The sequence below is a fragment of the Myxine glutinosa genome, chromosome 5 (genome assembly GCF_964187855.1).
Source record: "Myxine glutinosa chromosome 5, kmMyxGlut1.1, whole genome shotgun sequence".
In the NCBI taxonomy this organism is placed as follows: domain Eukaryota; kingdom Metazoa; phylum Chordata; class Myxini; order Myxiniformes; family Myxinidae; genus Myxine; species Myxine glutinosa.
The window spans coordinates 6,209,857-6,235,133 of NC_136265.1; the positions used below are offsets into that span (position 1 = coordinate 6,209,857).

At 39.8% G+C, this 25,277-nt stretch overlaps 2 protein-coding genes across 2 annotated transcripts in view; both read right to left on the reverse strand.

Annotated features, from left to right (window-relative positions):
* Positions 1-21,785, reverse strand: part of LOC137428009 (desmin) — an 81,173-nt gene extending 59,388 nt beyond the window's left edge. Inside the window, exon 1 of the mRNA XM_068117902.2 lies at positions 21,111-21,785. Coding sequence (XP_067974003.2) covers positions 21,111-21,521 — 411 coding nt within the window. The 5' untranslated portion in view covers positions 21,522-21,785. The remainder of the gene's footprint in view (positions 1-21,110) is intronic.
* Positions 1,093-17,830, reverse strand: LOC144892190 (uncharacterized). Its single transcript, XM_078777470.1, has 3 exons — positions 17,825-17,830; positions 2,733-3,593; positions 1,093-2,308 (listed from the first exon to the last, which is right to left on the reverse strand). Exons 1-3 carry the CDS (start codon positions 17,828-17,830, stop codon positions 1,571-1,573), a joined length of 1,605 nt encoding a protein of 534 aa, XP_078633596.1. The 3' UTR covers positions 1,093-1,570.
* Positions 21,786-25,277: the final 3,492 nt, after the last annotated feature.

The window sequence follows — 25,277 nt, forward strand, 5'->3', positions numbered from 1 at the left end:
CCCTGTTTAAGGAAGCCTTTCGCATCCTATGGATAGTGTGGAAGTGTAACTCAGCGTAACTTATTAATTGGCACTGGTAACTTATTAATTAACCTGGTAACAAAGCAAATACATTTTACATGCAAACTCTGTGAAGGACGAGTTTGTAAATGAGTTAGGAATGTGCACGAACATGATAATCTCTTGAAACACCTGGTCACAGCCCCAGGCTGGAGCACCCCCCTATTGTTTGATAAATGGAACTCACAACAGGGGGGGCTAGCTGGCGCCAGGAAGGCGACCAGTAACGTCAGCGGAGAAGAGATTACGAGTTCAGCGGACAGAGGATTAAGTCGAGTTGGTCCATATAAGCGGGAGCTGCGGCTGGAGTCGAGAGTACTTGCTGCGAGGAGCTCTGACGAACGGGACCATGGCGGAGGAACATCAGCCGAACGAAAAGGACCATGGAAAAGAGTTAATCTCAGCCATTGAATAATGCGGTATTATTTGGTAAATGGAATGAAGTGAATAATAAACAAAGACCTTTTGTAAACCTGAGTCCGGTCATTGGAGTCCTGTGAGTCATACACGAAATTCTATCACAATATGGAGGCACCGCTGAAATTTCGAGTGGACGTCGCCAAGGTGAGCATGTAAGCATGACGTCTTGGGGATCTGTCCATTATGAAATATGAATTCTGAAGATGGAGGATTTGGTGTGTGGGACTTGCATTCCGTAGGTAATCCAAGGAGTGTAAAAGTATTTTTGTCACGACCGTCCAAGGTAAAAGTCACGGATGGAACGGTTTAAATGATTCTATTATTCGTGTGCTTGCATATGCGTACGGTATACGCTGGGTGTTAAGAGCCTTACTCTGGTCTGCGGGCAAGTCGGCTCATGAAGTGCACCATGAGGCGATTTGTTTGCCGGGTCGGTAAGGTTCGGTAAGGTCCGTACACGTGTACAATCGTGTACACCCGTTTTAAATAGAGAATTTTTTTCAGTTTTCCCGCCATAACTAAAACTCGTTCGATTTTTTTTTTGACGAAATTTGCTAGATAAATAGCATGGGTGACACGGAACCAGTGCTGTTGTGTTTTTTTTTGACGAAATTTGCTAGATAAATAGCATGGGTGACACGGATTAAATGATTCTATGATTATGAATTAATGAGAAAATGATTTTATATTTAAATATAAAAATTGATCTGCTTGGTGTTAGTTTAAGGGCTGTTCCAAATTTATCTTGATTATGAGACAAAAACAGCAGAATGGGAATCAACAGACAATGGAACAGCTCGCGACGAGTGTTTGTGGATGACAACCACCCTCTGGTCGAGGCTCATAGAAGGGGTGATGCTTACTGATTCGGCACGCTTAAAATAGGTGTTAATGGTGGGATGTCAGAGGTTTTGGCGTGGGCTTAATAGTCACACTGTTTGAAAAATAATGCTCGATGCAACATGATCCTAAAAAGAACCCATCCCTACATCGAAGGATAAGGAAGGGAAGGAATGGAAAATTTGAAGTATTAAAGTTACGGAACTCAAAATGTCTGGGTTTGGATGGAGTCATTAAAGGATGGAGTCATTCATTGGTTTGATGATGGTCCTAATATTTTGATATTGTTTGATAATTGGAACTTGTTGTTGGAACTTGTTGGAACTTGTTGTTGGAACTTGTTGTTGGAACTTGTTGTTGGAACTTGCTGTTGGAACTTGTTGTTGGAACTTGTTGGAACTTGTTGTTGGAACTTGTTGTTGGAACTTGCTGTTGGAACTTGTTGTTGGAACTTGTTGTTGGAACTTGTTGTTGGAACTTGTTGTTGGAACTTGTTGTTGGAACTTGCTGTTGGAACTTGCTGTTGGAACGTGTTGTTGGAACTTGTTGTTGGAACTTGTTGTTGGAACTTGTTGTTGGAACTTGTTGTTGGAACTTGCTGTTGGAACTTGTTGTTGGAACTTGCTGTTGGAACTTGTTGTTGGAACTTGCTGTTGGAACTTGCTGTTGGAACTTGTTGTTGGAACTTGTTGTTGGAACTTGTTGTTGGAACTTGTTGTTGGAACTTGTTGTTGGAACTTGTTGTTGGAACTTGCTGTTGGAACGTGTTGTTGGAACTTGTTGTTGGAACTTGTTGTTGGAACTTGTTGTTGGAACTTGCTGTTGGAACTTGTTGTTGGAACTTGCTGTTGGAACTTGTTGTTGGAACTTGCTGTTGGAACTTGCTGTTGGAACTTGTTGTTGGAACTTGTTGTTGGAACTTGTTGTTGGAACTTGCTGTTGGAACTTGTTGTTGGAACTTGCTGTTGGAACTTGTTGTTGGAACTTGCTGTTGGAACTTGTTGTTGGAACTTGTTGGAACTTGTTGTTGGAACTTGTTGTTGGAACTTGCTGTTGGAACTTGTTGTTGGAACTTGTTGTTGGAACTTGTTGTTGGAACTTGCTGTTGGAACTTGTTGTTGGAACTTGCTGTTGGAACTTGTTGTTGGAACTTGCTGTTGGAACTTGCTGTTGGAACTTGTTGTTGGAACTTGTTGTTGGAACTTGCTGTTGGAACTTGTTGGAACTTGTTGTTGGAACTTGTTGTTGGAACTTGCTGTTGGAACTTGCTGTTGGAACTTGTTGGAACTTGTTGTTGGAACTTGTTGTTGGAACTTGTTGTTGGAACTTGTTGGAACTTGTTGTTGGAACTTGTTGTTGGAACTTGTTGTTGGAACTTGCTGTTGGAACTTGTTGTTGGAACTTGTTGGAACTTGTTGTTGGAACTTGTTGTTGGAACTTGCTGTTGGAACTTGTTGTTGGAACTTGTTGTTGGAACTTGTTGTTGGAACTTGTTGTTGGAACTTGCTGTTGGAACTTGCTGTTGGAACGTGTTGTTGGAACTTGTTGTTGGAACTTGTTGTTGGAACTTGTTGTTGGAACTTGTTGTTGGAACTTGCTGTTGGAACTTGTTGTTGGAACTTGCTGTTGGAACTTGTTGTTGGAACTTGCTGTTGGAACTTGCTGTTGGAACTTGTTGTTGGAACTTGTTGTTGGAACTTGTTGTTGGAACTTGCTGTTGGAACTTGTTGTTGGAACTTGCTGTTGGAACTTGTTGTTGGAACTTGCTGTTGGAACTTGTTGTTGGAACTTGTTGGAACTTGTTGTTGGAACTTGTTGTTGGAACTTGCTGTTGGAACTTGTTGTTGGAACTTGCTGTTGGAACTTGCTGTTGGAACTTGCTGTTGGAACTTGTTGTTGGAACTTGCTGTTGGAACTTGCTGTTGGAACTTGTTGTTGGAACTTGTTGTTGGAACTTGTTGTTGGAACTTGCTGTTGGAACTTGTTGTTGGAACTTGCTGTTGGAACTTGTTGTTGGAACTTGCTGTTGGAACTTGCTGTTGGAACTTGTTGTTGGAACTTGTTGTTGGAACTTGTTGTTGGAACTTGTTGTTGGAACTTGTTGTTGGAACTTGCTGTTGGAACTTGCTGTTGGAACTTGTTGGAACTTGTTGTTGGAACTTGTTGTTGGAACTTGTTGTTGGAACTTGCTGTTGGAACTTGTTGTTGGAACTTGTTGGAACTTGTTGTTGGAACTTGTTGTTGGAACTTGCTGTTGGAACTTGTTGTTGGAACTTGTTGTTGGAACTTGTTGTTGGAACTTGTTGTTGGAACTTGTTGTTGGAACTTGCTGTTGGAACTTGCTGTTGGAACTTGCTGTTGGAACTTGTTGTTGGAACTTGTTGTTGGAACTTGTTGTTGGAACTTGTTGTTGGAACTTGTTGTTGGAACTTGCTGTTGGAACTTGTTGTTGGAACTTGCTGTTGGAACTTGTTGTTGGAACTTGCTGTTGGAACTTGCTGTTGGAACTTGTTGTTGGAACTTGTTGTTGGAACTTGTTGTTGGAACTTGTTGTTGGAACTTGTTGTTGGAACTTGCTGTTGGAACTTGTTGGAACTTGTTGTTGGAACTTGTTGTTGGAACTTGTTGTTGGAACTTGCTGTTGGAACTTGTTGTTGGAACTTGTTGGAACTTGTTGTTGGAACTTGTTGTTGGAACTTGCTGTTGGAACTTGCTGTTGGAACTTGTTGTTGGAACTTGTTGTTGGAACTTGCTGTTGGAACTTGCTGTTGGAACTTGTTGGAACTTGTTGTTGGAACTTGCTGTTGGAACTTGTTGTTCGAACTTGCTGTTGGAACTTGCTGTTGGAACTTGTTGTTACATTACATTACATTACATTTATTAATTACATTAATTACATTACATTAACTCAGGCACCTTTTGAGTAAGGAAGCTGATATTTGGACATGACACTGACCAAGTGATGTGGCTGTCAAGGAAAATATTGATTTATTGATTAATCATTTAATAAATTAACTCGTTGATTTATAAATGACTTATTTAATTAAAATTCCTGAGAGATACATCTTCGGATGAAATACTTGCAGATTGGTTATGCTATGAGCCAATTGATTAAGGAAAATATTTTGTGATGGCCATATTGGCAATTTCGTGGCCATATTCGTGGCAACTCAGTTAGTGCCACTGCACCTTTAAAATGCATCCCTGCGTTCATTTTTCGATCGATTGAGTTTAAATTTTGAACAATCGGATCTGGACTGTCGTTGTTAACGACTCTAGCACGCACTCGTCCAATCAGGATGGAGCGGTATTGTCCCCGGATCATCACTGCCCGCAGTTTTAATTAATTTTACTTTTTCTCTTGGGCATATAATTTTGAAGACATGCATGTCATGATAGAGGAAATGTTTGTTCTGTTAAACGGAATAAATGTTGTTTATTTGTGTGGGAGTGTATTTTTGTGTATTTCTTGTGTATTCTGGATATATTTTCACGACTAATTCCAGTTAACATCCTGCAAAATTTGCTCGTTTGCTGGCCGAGTCGAAATTGCGTTGAGTTTCTATGGCATGCGCCATTAAAAGCGCTGTGTAATGGTTGAGCTCCTTTTATTTCGGTTTGGTCATGCGGATGAGCAGACAAAGTGACAAATGCTGCGGCTGGAGCAGTAGAAGCGATGTTTTTTTAATGGAAACGATGTAATGAGTAATTAAAAGTGGGAGGGGGCAACACCACGCATACCTCTTTTAAGGTGTGTATAAACCCTGGAATATTTCAGCAATCAATACAATGCTGAAACTATGTAAGTTAAGTTAATGAGTAATTTACTGAGTAATTTAATGAGTAATTTAATGAGTAATTTAATGAGTAATTTAATGAGTAATTTAACGAATAATTTAATGAGTAATTTAATGAGTAATTTAATGAGTAATTTAACGAATAATTTAATGAGTAATTTAATGAGTAATTTAATGAGTAATTTAATAAGTAATTTAATAAGTAATTTAATGAGGAATTTAATGAGGAATTAAAAGTGGGAGGGGGCAACACCACGCATACCTCTTTTAAGGTGTGTATAAACCCTGGAATAAACGTGGGAGGGGGCAACACCACGCATACCTCTTTTAAGGTATGTATAAACCCTGGAATATTTCAGCAATCAATACGATGCTGAAATGATGTAATTTACTGTGTAAGAGGGTCGACCTTGGGTTTGTTTGGGTTTGTTGTTTATTTTGTGGATGTGTATTTTTTGTGTATTTTGGATATATTTTCACGACTAATTCCAGTTAACATCCTGCAAAATTTGCTCGTTTTCTGGCTGAGTCGAAATTGCGTTGAGTTTCTATGGCATGCGCCATTAAAAGCGCTGTGTAATGGTTGAGCTCCCTTTATTTCGTTTTGGTCATGCGGATGAGCAAACAAAATGACGAATGCTGCGGCTGGAGCAGTGGAAGCGATTTTTGAATTGTTCAATGATTATTCGATATTGTTATGACTTATTGTCAATAGGTATACTGAGTGGCCATGAGGTAGCCTGTTGCTATGTACAGTTTTATTCTATTGTTGATTATACCACATAATTGTGGTGATAAAGGAAATGTTCGTTTTAAATAGATGATTATGATATGACCATGACTATAAAATCATGATGATTATTATGAATGATATCATAGGGTTCAAATGCAGAATGATTGCATGAACTTGGGAAAGAACTTTCAAGCCCTATGGGATAAATTGGGTGTTACAAGCAATGGAGCTTCAAAATTTAGCATGATTGAAGGAATTTTACAGTCTTATTTCAGTAGTTTTACGAAATTTAAATTGCCAAGAGATTTTGGGTACTATTAAAGGAAAAAATGATGAGATTTTTTTCCAATGAACCTTAATATCTGCCATCCATTTTGGCTGTCTCACGAATGAAGGATGAGTTGCCTTTAGTGGTTGCAAAGAAAATTTGTGGAGACCAGGCAAAATGGGGAAATATGTCAGATATGACCCTAGGACAGGACGGTGATTCATCAATTGACATGAGGTACGAACCAGAGGTGACGACCGATGAGTCGATCTCAGTCAATGGATGGACCTGTCCTGACATCATTGGGGAAAGGGCTTATGCAAGGAGTCATTCAAAATGATTAATTTGATTTATTGATGAATATTGATGAATTAATTGAAATTGAATAATTGATTGAATTGTTAATTGATTGAATCTAATTGATTGAATTTAATTGCATAAATTGAACTGAATAAATTGAATTGAATATATTGATTGTTTGATTGATGAAAATGCGGTCTCAAGAAAGAAGCTTTGATATCTTTGCGAGATATTATCAATGTGGAGACAACCTGGGAAAATTGAGCAAGGTGGTGAGTTTATATACAGATATGTATGTGCGGTTACCATTGTGTGATTTCCCCGTCAAACAGAGCGGACACCTGAGGATTCACCCATTTCATACTGACCCTCCGGCTCATCTGCAAATACTGATCTGTGAGATTGGATTGTGCAAAAGCCACGGCTGAGGGAGATTCTCTGGAAATCACCGTGTGAACAGGTGGAGAGACCCTTCCTGGAGGTACGAGTGAAGCTTTAGAGGAACAAACTACAACACATCCAACGCTACTTTGATAAAAGGCAGAATGGGAAATGGAGCCTGCAAGAATACACAAGGACAACCAGAGAGTCCACCAAAAGGTACTTGTACACATCATATGTACGACCGTTATGGTGCAGAAGCTATAAGGCAGGTCGAGAATTGGTATTTGTGGACAAAGGGACATGATAAGGAGTTTCCAAGAGATGGTACATTTGAGCGAAGTCGATTGGAAAGATTGGAACAAATATTGAAAGCCAGGAAGAGACAGAATCTAACGGTAGACTGGCTTGCATTCCATCTTTGGGATGGTGAATCCAGACAACGGGAACAGCAAGAACGGATAACGGATCTAGAACTTAAAATAAAAAGGATACAGGATACAGTGCAGGAGACAAATGCACAACTGCCCTCGAAATTAGGAATGAAAGTGACGGTTGTCCCATCTGATTTCCAGTTGTCTCCCCAAAAAAGGACGGTACAGAGAATTTTTTCGTGTTTCAGGAGACAACGAGAGATTGCAGTGGCAACTCAGGAATGTAGAGATGCAGCCCAGCAATACAAATGCACAGGTGCACAGACCAGGAAACGACAGAAACCGGTGTTTCGAGTGTGGAAAGATGGGACATTGGAGAAGAAGATGTCCGTATGTCAACAGGAGGACAAGGTCATGGGGCAAACCAAGATCAAGGGTACCAGTACGTACCGGTACCTCAGACAATGATTAGGCCTTCATTGCTGCAAATCCCAAATGATGATTGGCCTCAACAGATTCGATTACTGGACAAACATGAATAACTGTCAATGATTCTTGGGTCTGAAAAGTTTTCGGAGCAAGAATTATTCATTTTTTCTTTTGCTTGTAAGCAAATTAGTAATTAATTGATCACATGCCGAAATTGGATCTTTTATGTTGGGCACACAATTTTAAATTTACAAAGTTGGAACAATTGCTTTGCAAATTTTTGAAACTAAGTGACAAGAGTCACATGATGATCAGGTGGGAATTTCGGACTATTGTTCCGCACAATTGATAGGTCAATGGTCGACTGACATGCAAATGGGTGTGTAGTCAAAATTTGGATAGATTATTGTGAAGGCAGAAAGGGTAATTTCAATTTGACATCATAAAGGTTTTCTAAGAATGGACTTTTGGTTCATTTGTCTATAAGCATTTTGAATTTGATTGACAAATTTTATGAAATTGAAATAAAATTGACACCCATCTGATCTGTAAATAATGGTTCCAACGCAAACAAATATGCATAATGCATGTGTGTGTGTGTTTTTGTGTATCAATCTTACAAGATTGTTGACACCGACAGTGTGCCTGTCTGGAAATGGATAGTTATATGTGGATGGGATTGGGATATGTGGATGGGATTGAATATCCAGAGAATCCGTAAAATAAAATAGAAATATAATTTGATTATGAACATTATCTCTTTTGTCAAGGGAAATGGAATATAAAAAATTTGATGTGCTGGGTTATGAGCAGCCATTAATTAATAGTAAAATTGTGAGTAATTTTGGGATTCCATTTTTGATAGAATTTATATGAGAATAACAGCTATTTATGGATATGAGCTTCATAAAAGGAAATGAGGGAGTACAAAATTATCCAAATTTGGGAGAGGTCTTACACTGACTTCCCAGAATACTCTGCTCATGGATTTATATATATATATATAAACTTGAATTTTATCAGCATATAAATTGTGCTGCATGTATGGATGTGTATTAGGCATAGATGATATGGGAAAATAGTAAAGAAAATCTTGCTGATTGGAACTATTGTGAGTTTTAAAACGGAATGCATTGTGCATCTTAAACCAAGGGGCAGACATGAACGCGCTGTTACGTTATTTATACTCAGAACGCGCTGTTACATGTACCTGCAACATATTTGTTAATCTCGCACACCTATATTGGCATACTGGTGTCAGTAGTACTCACTGGGTGCATAGAAATGGATGAGCAACAGTTAAGGGGGTGTATTAAAACACTTACTTGGATACTTTCTACAAAAGTAGGGGTTTCAATAAGTGGTACCATACACATGGGATTCATCAAATTAAGTTTTGGAGTTCAAACAAAGTCACTGGTTAACAGATGGGAATGGATAGTAAATAAATTCTTCGATGCTGGGTAAATGAAGTGAGATATTACAAAGACTTATTAGAGCTATTGTTCTTCCTTGCAGCAGTGGGAGAAAATTTAGATCCAACATAATGAATCTATAAATGAATGTGATAGGGATAATATCCTCAATTTGTACTAATTATTTGATTGTGGGTAAAGGAATTAATTAATCGTAGTGGATTGTTAACAAGCAGCCTGAAATGTCCTGAGAGTGTGCATCCATGTAATCAGAAATCCCAGATTTGTTTTTACAAACAACATTTTGGTAGAGATCTTATGCGGACGAATACTTGCTTGGTAGATAAAAACGGTACTGCATGTTGGCAGCCACTTCAGTGGCCATTTAGGCCGAACAAATAGGAAAAAACTGTAATTGAATATGTAATTTACAGATGAGTATTTGGGAAGTAAAAAGGGAATTTATTGATTTGGGAGACATTTTTCGAAGGTTTATTAAAGTGTTGCAATATGACATTTGGCAAGGAAAATTATTGGATGGGAAAATGAGATCTGTTTATAAAATGAGTTTGTTGACCCATTGAAGTTAATTCTTTGAATTGTTGTTTAATTAGCATTTTGAGTTCAAATTGGAAATAGTTTGGTAGAGCTTTGGTTAAAACCTTTGGTTGCAGTGTTTTGGAACAAATTGATAAACCATAGGAGATTGATAAGAATAGAAAAAAAAAATATGGACCCAAAATAGAAAGTTGGATTCATGCCCCTCATTGCAAACAAGGACATGGGGCTAAGGTGGACGATCCCACAGAAAATGAGGCTGCACCTAGCAGCCCAGCAGAACATTCAGTGGTAGATAAATGATAGTCGTGATTTACAGTCATTTGAATTACATTTTAACACCCCTTGCATTGATAAACATTACATTTTCAACATGTGATATTCCTACTTGGGATAGTGACATTTATTTGCCTACATGACATACAATTACCTGCTGATATTAATACAACATGAGTGAAAAATGTATCACAACTACACTCATGATCAGGGGATTGAGTTCAACCCCGGGAGATAGGGGGATCAGGGCAAGACAAATAATCTGATTATGTTACATATTAAGGGATTTTCTTTATTTACCTTTTAGGAAGCTTGTTAGTTTGGTATATAATGTTAAATGTCATCGACATATAACTATGTCATAGGTATGAATATATACAAGGAGTAGCAGACTTGTTTGTTGGTTTAGTAGTTATATTGGCAATTGTTTTAGTGGTGGCTTGCTTGAAAGCCTTAGTGACGGTGTGTTTGAATAAGGTAACCAACAACACGATGATAACGCATGAAGTGACAAATGAGGAAAGAAGTGTGAAACCAGAAAAGGAAGACTTTTATGGCGACATAAACAGTAGAATTAAGATAATGGCATAACGACAATGTTATGAGTTGTGTCAATTACAATATCAGTGAACTCATATCACCACGAGTGACACACTGTTAGAAAAACAGAGGGAAAAGAAAAAGTGGAGAGGAATTATGGTAATAATACATTATGCTTAATTTGTTGGTTTGGGAAAATTGTTGTTGGGAATTAGATATTCCCGTTTGTGATTGTAATCATATACAATGCTATTCTTAGATTAGTAATAAAATACATACCTGATTGAATATTATTTGTGTGACGCATATAAATGAATATAACGTTTGTGTTAAGGAAAAAACAACAAATTGTTGAATGTGAAACTGTCGGAAGATATACATGATTATGCTGATTTCATGGTAAGATGTACCCTATCTGATCCAGTGTGTGCGGAAAGCAGATTCAGATGTGACTGAGCATAAGGATAAGACGAGATCACAGTTTGGAGGGATTGCTAACGGAATTGGGAAGAAGGTCGAGAAAGAAAATTTGTGGCTAAAAAATGAAGTTAATCGTGGCATACACCCTCTTTCTCAAAGAATGATGAAGACATTCTCCCGTGTAACTTGGAGATGAATGCTTACCTTCACCAAGGAAATTTATGTGACCATTTGCCTGGATCACACTGCAACATATGAAAGAAAGGCGATCACTTACTCTTGTTCGAAGCCTTCGAACATTCACCACATCAGAAGTTGCAGGACAACGACATTTTACCTGCAACCTCTGTGAAATGCGGGGACATATGTTATTACTTCACCAACGTCCGGGGAACCAGCATGGAGCTGCAAAAAACGGCTGTGCCCTTGTCACAACAGCTGTGCACGATTCTGCTGGTTGCTCCTGGTAAGGACCATGAATGACCTGAACACCATGGTCCCAACATCATTGTGGATGCATCCGGCATCCCTGTTCCACATCTTGCTGGCCAATCAACGTCACACCAATACTTGCTGCCCACTCACAATGAGGGAGGAGGCAAGTCGACTACAACTGGGTGAAGGCCGTGTTCAGGAATTACTATGGTTTACAGCAAAAAGTGGCAAGAATGCTACAAGGAGAGCAGGGTCAGCCTATGACTCCGCAATGTTACCACAACAGCGAAATCCTACACGAAGTAGTGCAGGAGCTATGAAGACATTCGGAGAAAATGTTTCATACCAGGATTCAAACACAAGTGATCAGCCCTTCCTTTCAAACAAAGTCAACATTTGTGTGGAGGAAAACGTTTTTTGCCAGATGGTGCAGATGCTTTACAAAACTTGAAAATGAAGTGAAATTGTTGTATCTTGGTGATGGTGAAGTGTTGTTTTGAAAATATATTTGTGATGCAAATGCAATAGATTGAACGATATGGAAGGAGTCAATGACCAACGAAATGTTTTGTGATTCTTGCAGGATGACGGTGTATGCCCAAGGGAATTTGATTACCAAAGTGATTGATTATTTACTTATACTTGTAATGATGTTTACTTGTAGTGATTGATTATTTACTTATACTTGTAATGATGTTTACTTGTAGTGATTGATTATTTACTTATATTGATGTTTAGATTAATGGTTAATATAAACAAAAAACAAAAAGATGAGGGAATTGTGGAAGTGTAACTCAGCGTAACTTATTAATTGGCACTGGTAACTTATTAATTAACCTGGTAACAAAGCAAATACATTTTACATGCAAACTCTGTGAAGGACGAGTTTGTAAATGAGTTAGGAATGTGCACGAACATGATAATCTCTTGAAACACCTGGTCACAGCCCCAGGCTGGAGCACCCCCCTATTGTTTGATAAATGGAACTCACAACAGGGGGGGCTAGCTGGCGCCAGGAAGGCGACCAGTAACGTCAGCGGAGAAGAGATTACGAGTTCAGCGGACAGAGGATTAAGTCGAGTTGGTCCATATAAGCGGGAGCTGCGGCTGGAGTCGAGAGTACTTGCTGCGAGGAGCTCTGACGAACGGGACCATGGCGGAGGAACATCAGCCGAACGAAAAGGACCATGGAAAAGAGTTAATCTCAGCCATTGAATAATGCGGTATTATTTGGTAAATGGAATGAAGTGAATAATAAACAAAGACCTTTTGTAAACCTGAGTCCGGTCATTGGAGTCCTGTGAGTCATACACGAAATTCTATCACAATAGCAATAGTTGGAAAAAAGCCCCTCTTTGCTTCTACTAACCTTTGGTGGGATAATATGAAAACTCATATACGACTGTTTTGTCAACAGTTTAATTCCCACATCACTCATGAAAATCAAATCACATTGGCACGGTTGGAAACCGAAATTCTAAAACTGCAAAACAAAATGGCAGAGCAGGAAAATGAGACAAATTATAAATTGCTCCTTGAAAAAAGGACCCAACTCCGGGAACTATTACAGGAGAAGGCTGCAGGACTACTAGTTAGACTGAGAGTAAAAAGCATTAAAGTATCAGATAGTCCTAGCAAAGCCTTCTTTCACTTAGAAGCTGAAACGAAGCCTCCCCAGCTTATTTTATCAGTTAAGGACCCCAGTGGGAATGAAATTACAAGTTCTGATGGGGTAAAAATCACTATTAGAAAGTATTATTCTGAACTATTTGCTAAAAAAGATATATATGAGGATAAAATAAAATGTTTTACCTCCCATCTCCCAACCCTAACTGAGACTCAACGCCTGGAGCTGGATGTGCCTTTAAGCCTTGATGAATTACAGCGTGCCCTGGTTGGAATGGAATCTGGAAAGGCTCCGGGAATTGATGGCCTGCCAGCTGAGTTTTACATGGAATTTTGGGACATTTTGGGCCCAGAACTATTGATTGTAATCCAAGAATCCTTGCGAAAAGGTGTAATGCCACTAAGCCTAAGGAGAGCAGTGGTGAGTCTTCTTCCAAAGTCAGGAGACCTCCGGCGGATGGAGAATTGGAGACCGGTTTCAATAATGTGTACTGACTATAAATTGTTTTCGAAAGCAATGGCAAATCGCTTAAAAAAAGTCATTGGTGATCTGGTTTTACCTGATCAGACATTCTGCATCCCCAGTCGTTCGATTTACGACAACATTTTTTTCGTGCGGGATTTAATGTATGCTCGCCATGACCAAAATGATTTTGGAATATGTTTTCTAGACTTTGAAAAAGCCTTTGACAGCATTGACCATGTTTTCTTGTGCCATGTTCTTGAAGCATGTGGGTTTGGGGTAATTTTCAGGGCCTTTATAACTCTATTGTACACTGACATCTCCAGTGTAATTAAGGTGAACAATGAACTGGTTCCCCCCATAAAGGTTCAGAGGGGGGTACGGCAGGGTTGCCCAGTCTCAGGTTTGCTTTTTGCGTTAGCAATGGAGCCATTTCTTTGCACACTGAGAAAGAATATCTCTGGCCTGACCTGTTTTCCTGGAAGCCCACCAATGACTATATCGGCCTATGCAGATGATGTTTGCGTCATTATAAAAAACCACCAAGACATTGTTGCTCTTGTAAAGTCCTTAAGAACCTTTTTCATGGCTTCATCTCTGAAGGTTAATTGGACGAAAAGCAAAGCTCTTTGGGTGCCATACCTTAATAGCTGCCTACCTGTCTCAACACATCTGCCTGCTCTTCCAGAAAACTTGGAGTGGAAAACAGATGGTGTTGATTACCTTGGTGTGTCCCTGGGCTCTACACAATTTGAGAAAAGGAATTGGGAAGGTGTGACTGGAGAAATAGACAGGAGGCTGAACCTGTGGAAAAGAGCCCTACCGCACCTCTCATTTAAGGGCCGAGTCTTAGTGGCAAACAACTTGGTTGCTACAACGTTGTGGCATCGCTTTATTTGCCTGCAACCACCAGAAGTGCTGCTGGACAGGATACAGGCCAAACTTGTGGACTTTTTTGGGGGAGGCCATCATTGGCTGCGGCCAAGTGTAATATGCCTTACTTCATCTGAAGGTGGTCAGAGCCTTGTTCACGTGAGATCCCGTCTCATGGCTTTTCGCCTGTGCTCCATTCAACGCCTCCTATTTGGTGAAAACCTGCCAAACCATGCCTTGGCTTGCCATATTTTACAGCAGGCGGGTAGACTCGGCTATGGTCTCGAAGTATTCCTGACTCACCTCAAGTACGTGAATACATCAACGCTCCCCATATTTTACCAGAGCCTTTTCAGTGCCTGGGAAAGACTTTCCGTGAGCCGTAAAGCAGACACTTACTCCCCAGGGATGTTCGAGGTTGAACCCCTGTTCTTCAATCCTCTCTTCCCTGATGTTCTCAAGAGTCGTCATTTGTGCCAACGCTTTATTGAGGCAGGCATAAATAAAGTATGGCACCTTCGGCCAAACTCCGGTGTCGGGTGGAGGAATGTGGAGGAAATTTCAACCTTGACGGCGATTCGGTCCAAGAGGACAATTGGAACGATTTTAAGGAAAGTTGTTCAAAAACGTCATCAGCTACAGAAACTTTGGACTCGGAATACTTTTGGACACCCCAACGAGTCCCCGTTTCCGAAACTGATTTTTGACTGCTTTCCCAAGGAACTTCCACCTGTTAGCACAGGGACAAGTGTATTGCATGCTGAGAGCAGCAAGAGCCTGTATAGGTGGTGGTTATCTCAAGTTCTTGGTATTCCTCCGCTAAATGGAGTAGCACGATGGAAGAGGCTACTCCCTGCCGGGCCCCCCAATGAACCTGTATGGGAATCAATGTATAGTAAGCTGATCAACAAAAGAACAGGTGATCTTCAGTGGCGCCTTGCCCACTGGATCATCCCATGTAATACATATGTATGGAATTTTGCCCCAATATCTGCATGTTGCCCATTTTGTTCTGTAAATGAGGATGTTTTTCATTTTTTTATTGGTTGTGAAAGACTTTTTCCTTTATTTGAATGGTTAGACTTTGTGTCGTTCAAAATGAATTTCAGATTTACTTTTCGATCCTTTATTTTTGGGCTCAAAAAGAGACGGCAACACAACAAGGAATATGAACTGTTGTGCTTTTTTGTAGCTACAGCAAAGCTTGCTACTTACCTGTCCAGAAAGGAGAAGCGGAATGGTAAGCCCATTCATCAATGCAAGGTCATGACGTTTTTCAATGCACTGTGTGCTGCAAGGCTAAAACATGAGTTTGAGTTTTCCAAGAGCATGGGCGAAATTGATGGATTTGTGGAAAAATGGTGTTTGAAAAGTGTCTGTGAAGTCCGCCAAAACGAGTTGGTATTATTTTTCTCTTGATTGTTCATAATTTCTACAATTCATAGTATTGCTGCAGAAGATTGCATTTGTTTTCGGTAAAAGTTGATCTGATCAACGCATATATCTGTATTGTTTCCTCGCTTCATCGTTTTCTCTTGTTTTTGGCTTTGTTGATTTTATACACTGTACATCCATGCACTTTATAATTTTTGGAATAAAAGGACGTCAAAAGTCAAAGTCTATCTCTCTCTCTCTATCTCTATCTCTCTCTCTCTCTATCTCTATCTCTATCTCTATCTCTCTCTCTCTCTCTCTCTATCTCTATCTCTATCTCTCTCTCTGGAGCTGAGTACCAGCCAACACACCACACCACATTTATTACTTGCAAAATCGAAGATTTTTCAAGTATATTGGTCGGTTGCGTTTGTGGTTCTGTCTGTCTGTTTGTTTGACTGTTTGTCACCGGCCTACAGGTCACAATTTTCAACCGATCTTCACGAAACTTCACCAAATGGTAGAGTTGGTCAAAAGCAAGAAGCCTTATTTTTGGGGTCAAAAGGTCAACATAAGCCAAAGGTCACCAACTTTGCTAAATTTCTAAAATCCTCAATTTTCATTCAATTGACTTGAAATTTGATGAGGACTTGCACATCTGGTCACTGAATTCAACCACCACTTCAGCAAAGTCACTTTTGCTGAAGTGACGCTTTTGGCCTATGTTGAGGTCAACATAGGCCAAAAGGTCAACATAGGCCAAATTTTTTAAATCCTCAATTTTCATCCAATTGATTTGAAATTTGAAGAGGACTTGCATATCTGGTCACTGAATTCAACCACCAAGTATTTTTGAGGTCAACATAGGCCAAAAGGTCAACATAGGCCAAATTTCTAAAATCCTCAATTTTGATCCAATTGACTTGAAATTTGAAGAGGACTTGCATATCTGGTCACTGAATTCAACCACCTAGTGTTTTTGAGGTCAACATAGGCCAAAAGGTCAACATAGGCCCAATTTCAAAAATCCTCAATTTTCATCCAATTGACTTAATTTGAAGAGGACTTGCATATCTGGTCACTGAATTCAACCACCAAGTATTTTTGAGGTCAACATAGGCCAAAAGGTCAACATAGGCCAAATTTCTAAAATCCTCAATTTTGATCCAATTGACTTGAAATTTGAAGATGACTTGCATATCTGGTCACTGAATTCAACCACCTAGTGTTTTTGAGGTCAACTTAGGCCAAACGGTCAACATAGGCCAAATTTCTAAAATCCTTAATTTTCATCCAATTGACTTGAAATTTGAAGAGGACTTGCATATCTGGTCACTGAATTCAACCACCAAGTATTCTTGAGGTCAACATAGGCCAAAAGGTCAACATAGGCCAAATTTCTAAAATCCTCAATTTGGATCCAATTGACTTGAAATTTGAAGAGGACTTGCATATCTGGTCAATGAATTCAACCACCTAGTGTTTTTGAGGTCAACGTAGGCCAAAAGGTCAACATAGGCCAAATTTCTAAAATCCTCAATTTTCATCCAATTGACTTGAAATTTGAAGATGACTTACATATCTGGTCACTGAATTCAACCACCTAGTGTTTTTGAGGTCAACTTAGGCCAAAAGGTCAACATAGGCCAAATTTCTAAAATCCTTAATTTTCATCCAATTGACTTGAAATTTGAAGAGGACTTGCATATCTGGTCACTGAATTCAACCACCAAGTATTCTTGAGGTCAACATAGGCCAAAAGGTCAACATAGGCCAAATTTCTAAAATCCTCAATTTGGATCCAATTGACTTGAAATTTGAAGAGGACTTGCATATCTGGTCACTGAATTCAACCACCTAGTGTTTTTGAGGTCAACGTAGGCCAAAAGGTCAACATAGGCCAAATTTCTAAAATCCTCAATTTTCATGCAATTGACTTGAAAATTGAACAGCATTTGCACATTGAGTCACTAAATAGGGAAATTTACTATTTTTGAGGGCAATAGGTCAAAGGTCAACTCAAGGTCAACCTTCCAAAATCATCATTTTTCATCTGAAAAATCATCACTTTTCTTCCTGTTGACCCGAGCTTTGATCAAGATTGTCAATTGTAATCTTGATGAAATGGACAATTTGCTGTATCAATGGAATTTTTTTTCCTTGGGGGGGGGGGGCGGATACATTTATGCCAATGCGCCTTCGACGACCCGCCCCCCCCCCCCCCCGCGCATGCAAAAGGTACCGCCATAGTTGGGTAGACGCCTCAGAGTTAAAGCTCGTTTGGTCATCTGTCCCCTTGAGGTCTTCACTACAGGGTAGACATGACAATACATTCACATATATACTCATGTATACATACAGATGCATATACATACATACATACATACAGATACATACACATACATACATACATACATACATACATACATACACATATATACATACGTACAGTCATGTGAAAAAGTAAGTACACCCCATGTAAAGTTTTGACTTTTTCAACATATTTCAACGTACAGCTATTTGATCTTCATTTCAACAATATTGATAGATAAAGGTGATATAATAACAAATTATATAACAAATATCATGAAACATTTACATTTTGTAGTCCATTGTATAATTTAAATAAACATAAATGCAAATTTATCATGTGGAAAAAGTAAGTACACCCTTGGCTCTCATAGGTGGTATTGCCCCCTTTGGCAGAAACAACCTCAAGTAGGCATTTCTTATAACTGTCTACCAGTCTCTGACATCGACTGGGAGAAATTTTTGCCCACTCCTCCATGCAGAATTCTTTCAGCTGTGCGATGTTTGAGGGGTTTCTTGCATGCACATCTAGTTTCAAATCCCGCTACAACATCTCGATTGGATTTAGATCCGGGCTTTGACTTGGCCATTCCAGAACCCTCCATTTCTTTCTTTTCAGCCATTCCTTGGTGGATTTACTGGTATGTTTAGGGTCATTGTCATGTTGCAAGGTCCACCTTCGGTTGAGCTTCAACTTTCTGACAGATGGCCTCACATTATCCTTAAGCCCCCTCTGGTACAATGAATAATTCATAGTGGATTATATGATGGAGAGCTGCCCGGGCCCTGATGCAGCAAAGCTGCCCCAAACCATAATATTTCCACCACCTTGCTTTACAGTTGGTATCAGGTTCTTGTGGTTAAATGCTATCTTTCGTTTTTGCCAAACATGTCTTCTGGTACTGTGGCCAAATAGCTCTACCTTTGACTCATCTGTCCAGAGCACATTGTTCCAGAGTGCTGGTCTTTGCCGAGGTGTTCATTGGCAAACTTTAGTCTTGCCCTGATGTTTTTACTGGACAGCAAAGGTTTCCTCCTGGCACACCTCCCATGTAGATCAAATTTGTGCAGCCTCTTTCTAATGGTAGACTCGTGCACTTTGACATCAACTGTGGCAAGTACTACCTGTAGGTCCCGTGATGACATTCTGGGGTTGTTTGACTTCTTTCACCATCTTGCGGTCTGCTCTCGGGCTGAACTTGCTGGGGCGGCCTGGCCTGAACGAGTTGGCAGTTGTTTGGAATCTTCTCCACTTGTAAATGATCTTCCGGACAGTCGAATGATTGATTTTAAATTGTTTGGAGATCTTTTTAAATCCCTTCCCAGACTCGTAGGCATCTATAACCTTCTTTCTGAAGGCCTCAGAGAGCTCTTTTGATCTAGGTATGGTGACGCCGCACACTTCAACAACAAAGAGCAAACCAAACTAAATGTCTGAGGTTTAAATAAGACAGGTTCCTCCAAGATCTTCTCCAACGATGTTCCAATCATTTGCACCTGAGCTGGTGCACCTGATTCTAATTTTAGGTATTTGAAGTAATGATAAATGTAGGGGTGGACTTACTTTTTCCACATGCTAAATTTGCATTTATGTTTATTTAAATTACTAGGGCATGCCCGTACTATATATAAGCTAGGACGTGCCCGTACGTGGGTGCCCGTTCCTTGCCAAAAAAAAAAAAAAAAAAAAATTTGTGTAGGGGTGTGTGTGTGTAAACATCCTAGGGCGTGCCCGTACGTGGGTGCAAAAAAACATGCGTGCAAACAACAACAACAAAAAAAAACTTTGAAACCACGTGGCAGTAACGACCACAGAACCCCCCCCCCCTCTATTTACATGAATGGTTTGGTCCATTCGCAACGACCACAGAACCCCCCCCCCCCCTCTATTTACATGCAATGGTTTGGTCCAAAGCGAACGGCTTGCAGTGTTTGGTAAAGAAATCGCCATAGCTCGGTAACTACTTCTCCGATTAATATGAAACCTTGAAAAGGCACATCCTCGGGTCCCCAGCAATATACCTGGCAAGTTTAAAGTATATCGGACCGGTAGTTGTCGAGAAACAGCGGTCACAGACAAACAAACAAACAAACAAACAAACACACATACAGAGATTAGTGGAATTATAGATAGACTAGGGCATGCCCGTACTATATATAAGCTAGGACGTGCCCGTACGTGGGTGCCCGTTCCTTGCCAAAAAAAAAAAAAAAAAAAAATTGTGTAGGGGTGTGTGTGTGTAAACATGCTATGGCGTGCCCGTACGTGGGTGCAAAAAAACATGCGTGCAAACAACAACAACAAAAAAAAACTTTGAAACCACGTGGCAGTAACGACCACAGAACCCCCCCCCCCTCTATTTACATGAATGGTTTGGTCCATTCGCAACGACCACAGAACCCCCCCCTCTATTTACATGCAATGGTTTGGTCCAAAGCGAACGGCTTGCAGTGTTTGGTAAAGAAATCGCCATAGCTCGGTAACTACTTGTCTGATTAATATGAAACCTTGAAAAGGCACATCCTCGGGTCCCCAGCAATATACCTGGCAAGTTTCAAGTATATCGGACCGGTAGTTGTCGAGAAACAGCGGTCACAGACAAACATACACACATACAAACACACATACAAACACACATACAAACACACATACACACATACACACAGAGATTAATGGAATTATAGATAGATACAATGGACTACAAAATGTAAATGTTTCATGATATTTGTTATATTATATCACCTTGATCTATCAAAATTGTTGAAATGAAGATCAAATAGCTGTATGTTGAAATATGTTGAAAAAGTCAAAACTTTACATGGGGTGTACTTACTTTTTCACGTGACTGTATACATACACATATATACATACGTATACATTCACATACATACATACATATACATAAATACACATATATCCATGCATATACATACACATATGTACATACATATATAACATACACATATGTACATACATATATACATGCGCATATATATGTATGTATGTATATATATATATATATATATATATATATATATATATATATATATATATATATATATATATATATATATATACACACATATACACATACATACATACATATACATACATATACATACATATACACACACACACACAATGTGCCTCCTTGCACTCCTCCATTGCAAATGTCATCATTTATTTTGTTGTTGTTGTTGTTGTTGTTGTTATTTACCTTGTCGATGTACGAAGCGAAGCGATCATTGAGATCTTGCATCTCGGCCTTTTCGGTCTTGCGGGTCTCCATGAAATTTGTGTTCACGGCGTCGTTGAGTGAGAAATCCAGCTCGGTCCCAGCACCAGCTCCGGATCCAAGACCTGAGACCCTCTGATAGCTGTAACTTCCACCTGCCATGCCGCCGCCGCCACCACCACCACCTAAGTGGTAGGATGAGCCGCCGCCGCCACCACCACCGAGGTGGTAGGATGAGCTACCGCCCAACATTCGGTTTTTTGAGACAAAAACACGACTACCTGCCATGCTTGGTCTAGCTCCAGAAAAAGCTCGATGGGAGTACGACATCTTGGGTCCTCCTCCAAAGTATCGCTGGTACGAGGAGGAGACATTGCTGTAGTTCTGACTCATGGCTGCACCTTGTTACCTGTCAAGCTTCGGGGTCTAACTGTTTGGCTGTCTCGTTCCCGCCTAACTCTACCTTTCCCTCGTTCACCTCGCCAACCTGAACGATATAACTCACTTCGACGACTCCTCGAACCACAGGATGAGGTTTAAATATATATATATATATATATATTTATAGGTATACAGATATGGTCTCTCATTCTCCTCATTTGGTCGTGCAGCTGTTTATCCCTCTCTCTTTCTCCCCTTCTTCCCCCCCCCCCCCCCGCCCCACACTCCCCTCCACCCCTCACCATTTCTTACTGAACCCGTCATCCCTCGCCCACCATTCAAATAAATGTCAATACCTTGCCAGCTTTCCTCTGCTTCTCCTCGTCCTAATCCAACACAACAAATTCCTTGCACTGTCTTCGTTTCCAGGACATGAGAGCGCCTGAGATATTTCCTTCAAGCTCAAAAGGTGTCTGATATATTTGTCAAAAGGTGCCTCAAAAAGTGCCGAGATATTTGTCAAAAGGTGCCGAGATATTTGTCAAAAGGTGCCGAGATATTTGTCAAAAGGTGCCTGAGATATTTATCAAAAGGTGCCTGAGATATTTGTCAAAAGGTGCCGAGATGTTTGTCAAAAGGTGCCGAGATATTTGTCAAAAGGTGCCGAGATATTTGTCAAAAGGTGCCTGAGATATTTGTCAAAAGGTGCCTGAGATATTTATCAAAAGGTGCCTGAGATATTTGTCAAAAGGTGCCGAGATGTTTGTCAAAAGGTGCCTGAGATATTTGTCAAAAGGTGCCTGAGATATTTGTCAAAAGGTGCCTGAGATATTTGTCAAAAGGTGCCTGAGATATTTGTCAAAAGGTGCCTGAGATATTTGTCAAAAGGTGCCGAGATATTTGTCAAAAGGTGCCGAGATATTTGTCAAAAGGTGCCGAGATATTTGTCAAAAGGTGCCTCAAAAGGTGCCGAGATATTTGTCAAAAGGTGCCTGAGATATTTGTCAAAAGGTGCCTGAGATATTTGTCAAATGTTGCCTGAGATATTTGTCAAAAGGTGCCGAGATATTTGTCAAAAGGTGCCGAGATATTTGTCAAAAGGTGCCGAGATATTTGTCAAAAGGTGCCTGAGATATTTGTCAAAAGGTGCCTGAGATATTTGTCAAAAGGTGCCGAGATATTTGTCAAAAGGTGCCTGAGATATTTGTCAAAAGGTCCCGAGATATTTGTCAAAAGGTGCCTGAGATCTATATTTATCAAAAGGTGCCTGAGATATTTGTCAAAAGGTGCTTGAGATATTTGTCAAAAGGTGCCTGAGATATTGATCAAAAGGTGCCGAGATATTTGTCAAAAGGTGCCTGAGATCTATATTTATCAAAAGGTGCCTGAGATCTATATTTATCAAAAGGTGCCTGAGATATTTGTCAAAAGGTGCCTGAGATATTTGTCAAAAGGTGCCGACATATTTGTCAAAAGGTGCCTGAGATATTTGTCAAAAGGTGCCGAGATATTTGTCAAAAGGTGCCTGAGATATTTATCAAAAGGTGCCTGAGATATTTGTCAAAAGGTGCCGAGATATTTGTCAAAAGGTGCCGAGATATTTGCCAAAAGGTGCCGAGATATTTATCAAAAGGTGCCGAGATATTTGTCAAAAGGTGCCTGAGATATTTATCAAAAGGTGCCTGAGATATTTGTCAAAAGGTGCCTGAGATATTTGTCAAAAGGTGCCTGAGATATTTGTCCAAAGGTGCCTGAGATATTTGTCAAAGGTGCCTGAGATATTTGTCAAAAGGTGCCTGACATATTTGTCAAAAGGTGCCTGAGATATTTGTCAAAAGGTGCCTGAGATAATTGTCAAAAGGTGCCTGAGATATTTGTCAAAAGGTGCCTGAGATATTTGTCAAAAGGTGCCTGAGATATTTGTCCAAAGGTGCCTGAGATATTTGTCAAAAGGTGCCTGAGATATTTGTCAAAAGGTGCCTGAGATATTTGTCAAAAGTTGCCGAGATATTTATCAAAAGGTGCCTGAGATATTTGTCAAAAGGTGCCTGAGATATGTGTTAAAAGGTGCTTCAAAAGGTGCCGAGATATTTGTCAAAAGGTGCCTGAGATATTTGTCAAAAGGTGCCGCGATATTTGTCAAAAGGTGCCTGAGATATTTGTCAAAAGGTGCCTCAAAAGGTGCCGAGATATTTGTCAAAAGGTGCCTGAGATATTTGTCAAAAGGTGCCGAGATATTTGTTAAAAAGTGCCTGAGATATTTGTTAAAAAGTGCCTGAGATATTTGTCAAAAGGTGCCTCAAAAGGTGCCGAGATATTTGTCAAAAGGTGCCTGATATATTTGTCAAAAGGTGCCTGAGATATTTATCAAAAGGTGCCTGAGATATTTGTCAAAAGGTGCCTGAGATATTAATCAAAAGGTGCCTGAGATGTTTGTCAAAAGGTGCCTGAGATATTTGTCAAAAGGTGCCTGAGATATTTGTCAAAAGGTGCCTGAGATATTTGTCCAAAGGTGCCTCAAAAGGTGCCGAGATATTTGTCAAAAGGTGCCTGAGATATTTGTCAAAAGGTGCCTGAGATATTTGTCAAATGTTGCCTGAGATATTTGTCAAAAGGTGCCGAGATATTTGTCAAAAGGTGCCGAGATATTTGTCAAAAGGTGCCGAGATATTTGTCAAAAGGTGCCTGAGATATTAGTCAAAAGGTGCCTGAGATATTTGTTAAAAGGTGCCTGAGATATTTGTCAAAAGGTGCCGAGATATTTGTCAAAAGGTGCCGAGATATTTGTCAAAAGGTGCCGAGATATTTGTCAAAAGGTGCCTGAGATATGTGTCAAAAGGTGCCGAGATATTTGTTAAAAGGTGCCTGATATATTTGTTAAAAGGTGCCTGAGATATTTGTCAAAAGGTGCCGAGATATTTGTCAAAAGGTGCCGAGATATTTGTCAAAAGGTGCCTGAGATATGTGTCAAAAGGTGCCTGAGATATTTGTCAAATGTTGCCTGAGATATTTGTCAAAATGTGTCTGAGATATTTATCAAAAGGTGCCTGAGATATTTGTCAAAAGGTGCCGAGATATTTGTCAAAAGGTGCCTGAGATATTTGTCAAAAGGTGCCGAGATATTTATCAAAAGGTGCCTGAGATATTTGTCAAAAGGTGCCGAGATATTTGTCAAAAGGTGCCTGAGATATTTGTCAAAAGGTGCCGAGATATTTGTCAAAAGGTGCCTGAGATATTTGTCAAAAGGTGCCTGAGATATTTGTCAAAAGGTGCCTGAGATATTTGTCAAAAGGTGCCTGAGATATTTGTCAAAAGGTGCCTGAGATATTTGTCAAAAGGTGCCTGAGATATTTGTCAAAAGGTGCCGAGATATTTGTCAAAAGGTGCCTGAGATATTTGTCAAAAGGTGCCTGAGATATTTGTCAAAAGGTGCCGAGATATTTGTCAAAAGGTGCCTGAGATATTTGTCAAAAGGTGCCGAGATATTTGTCAAAAGGTGCCTGAGATATTTGTCAAAAGGTGCCTGAGATATTTGTCAAAAGGTGCCTGAGATATTTGTCAAAAGGTGCCTGAGATATTTGTCAAAAGGTTCCGAGATATTTGTTAAAAGGTGCCTGAGATATTTGTCAAAAGGTGCCTGAGATATTTGTCAAAAGGTGCCTGAGATATTTGTCAAAAGGTGCCGCGATATTTGTCAAAAGGTGCCTGAGATATTTGTCAAAAGGTGCCTCAAAAGGTGCCGCGATATTTGTCAAAAGGTGCCTGAGA

What these genes read in the sequence shown, in the direction of transcription:
- LOC144892190 (XM_078777470.1), bottom strand. An exon ending in ACAACAAGTTCCAACAACAA is followed by an intron (nt 2,309 to 2,732) that starts GTTCCAACAAGT and finishes AAGTTCCAACAG; the next exon opens with CAAGTTCCAACAACAAGTTC.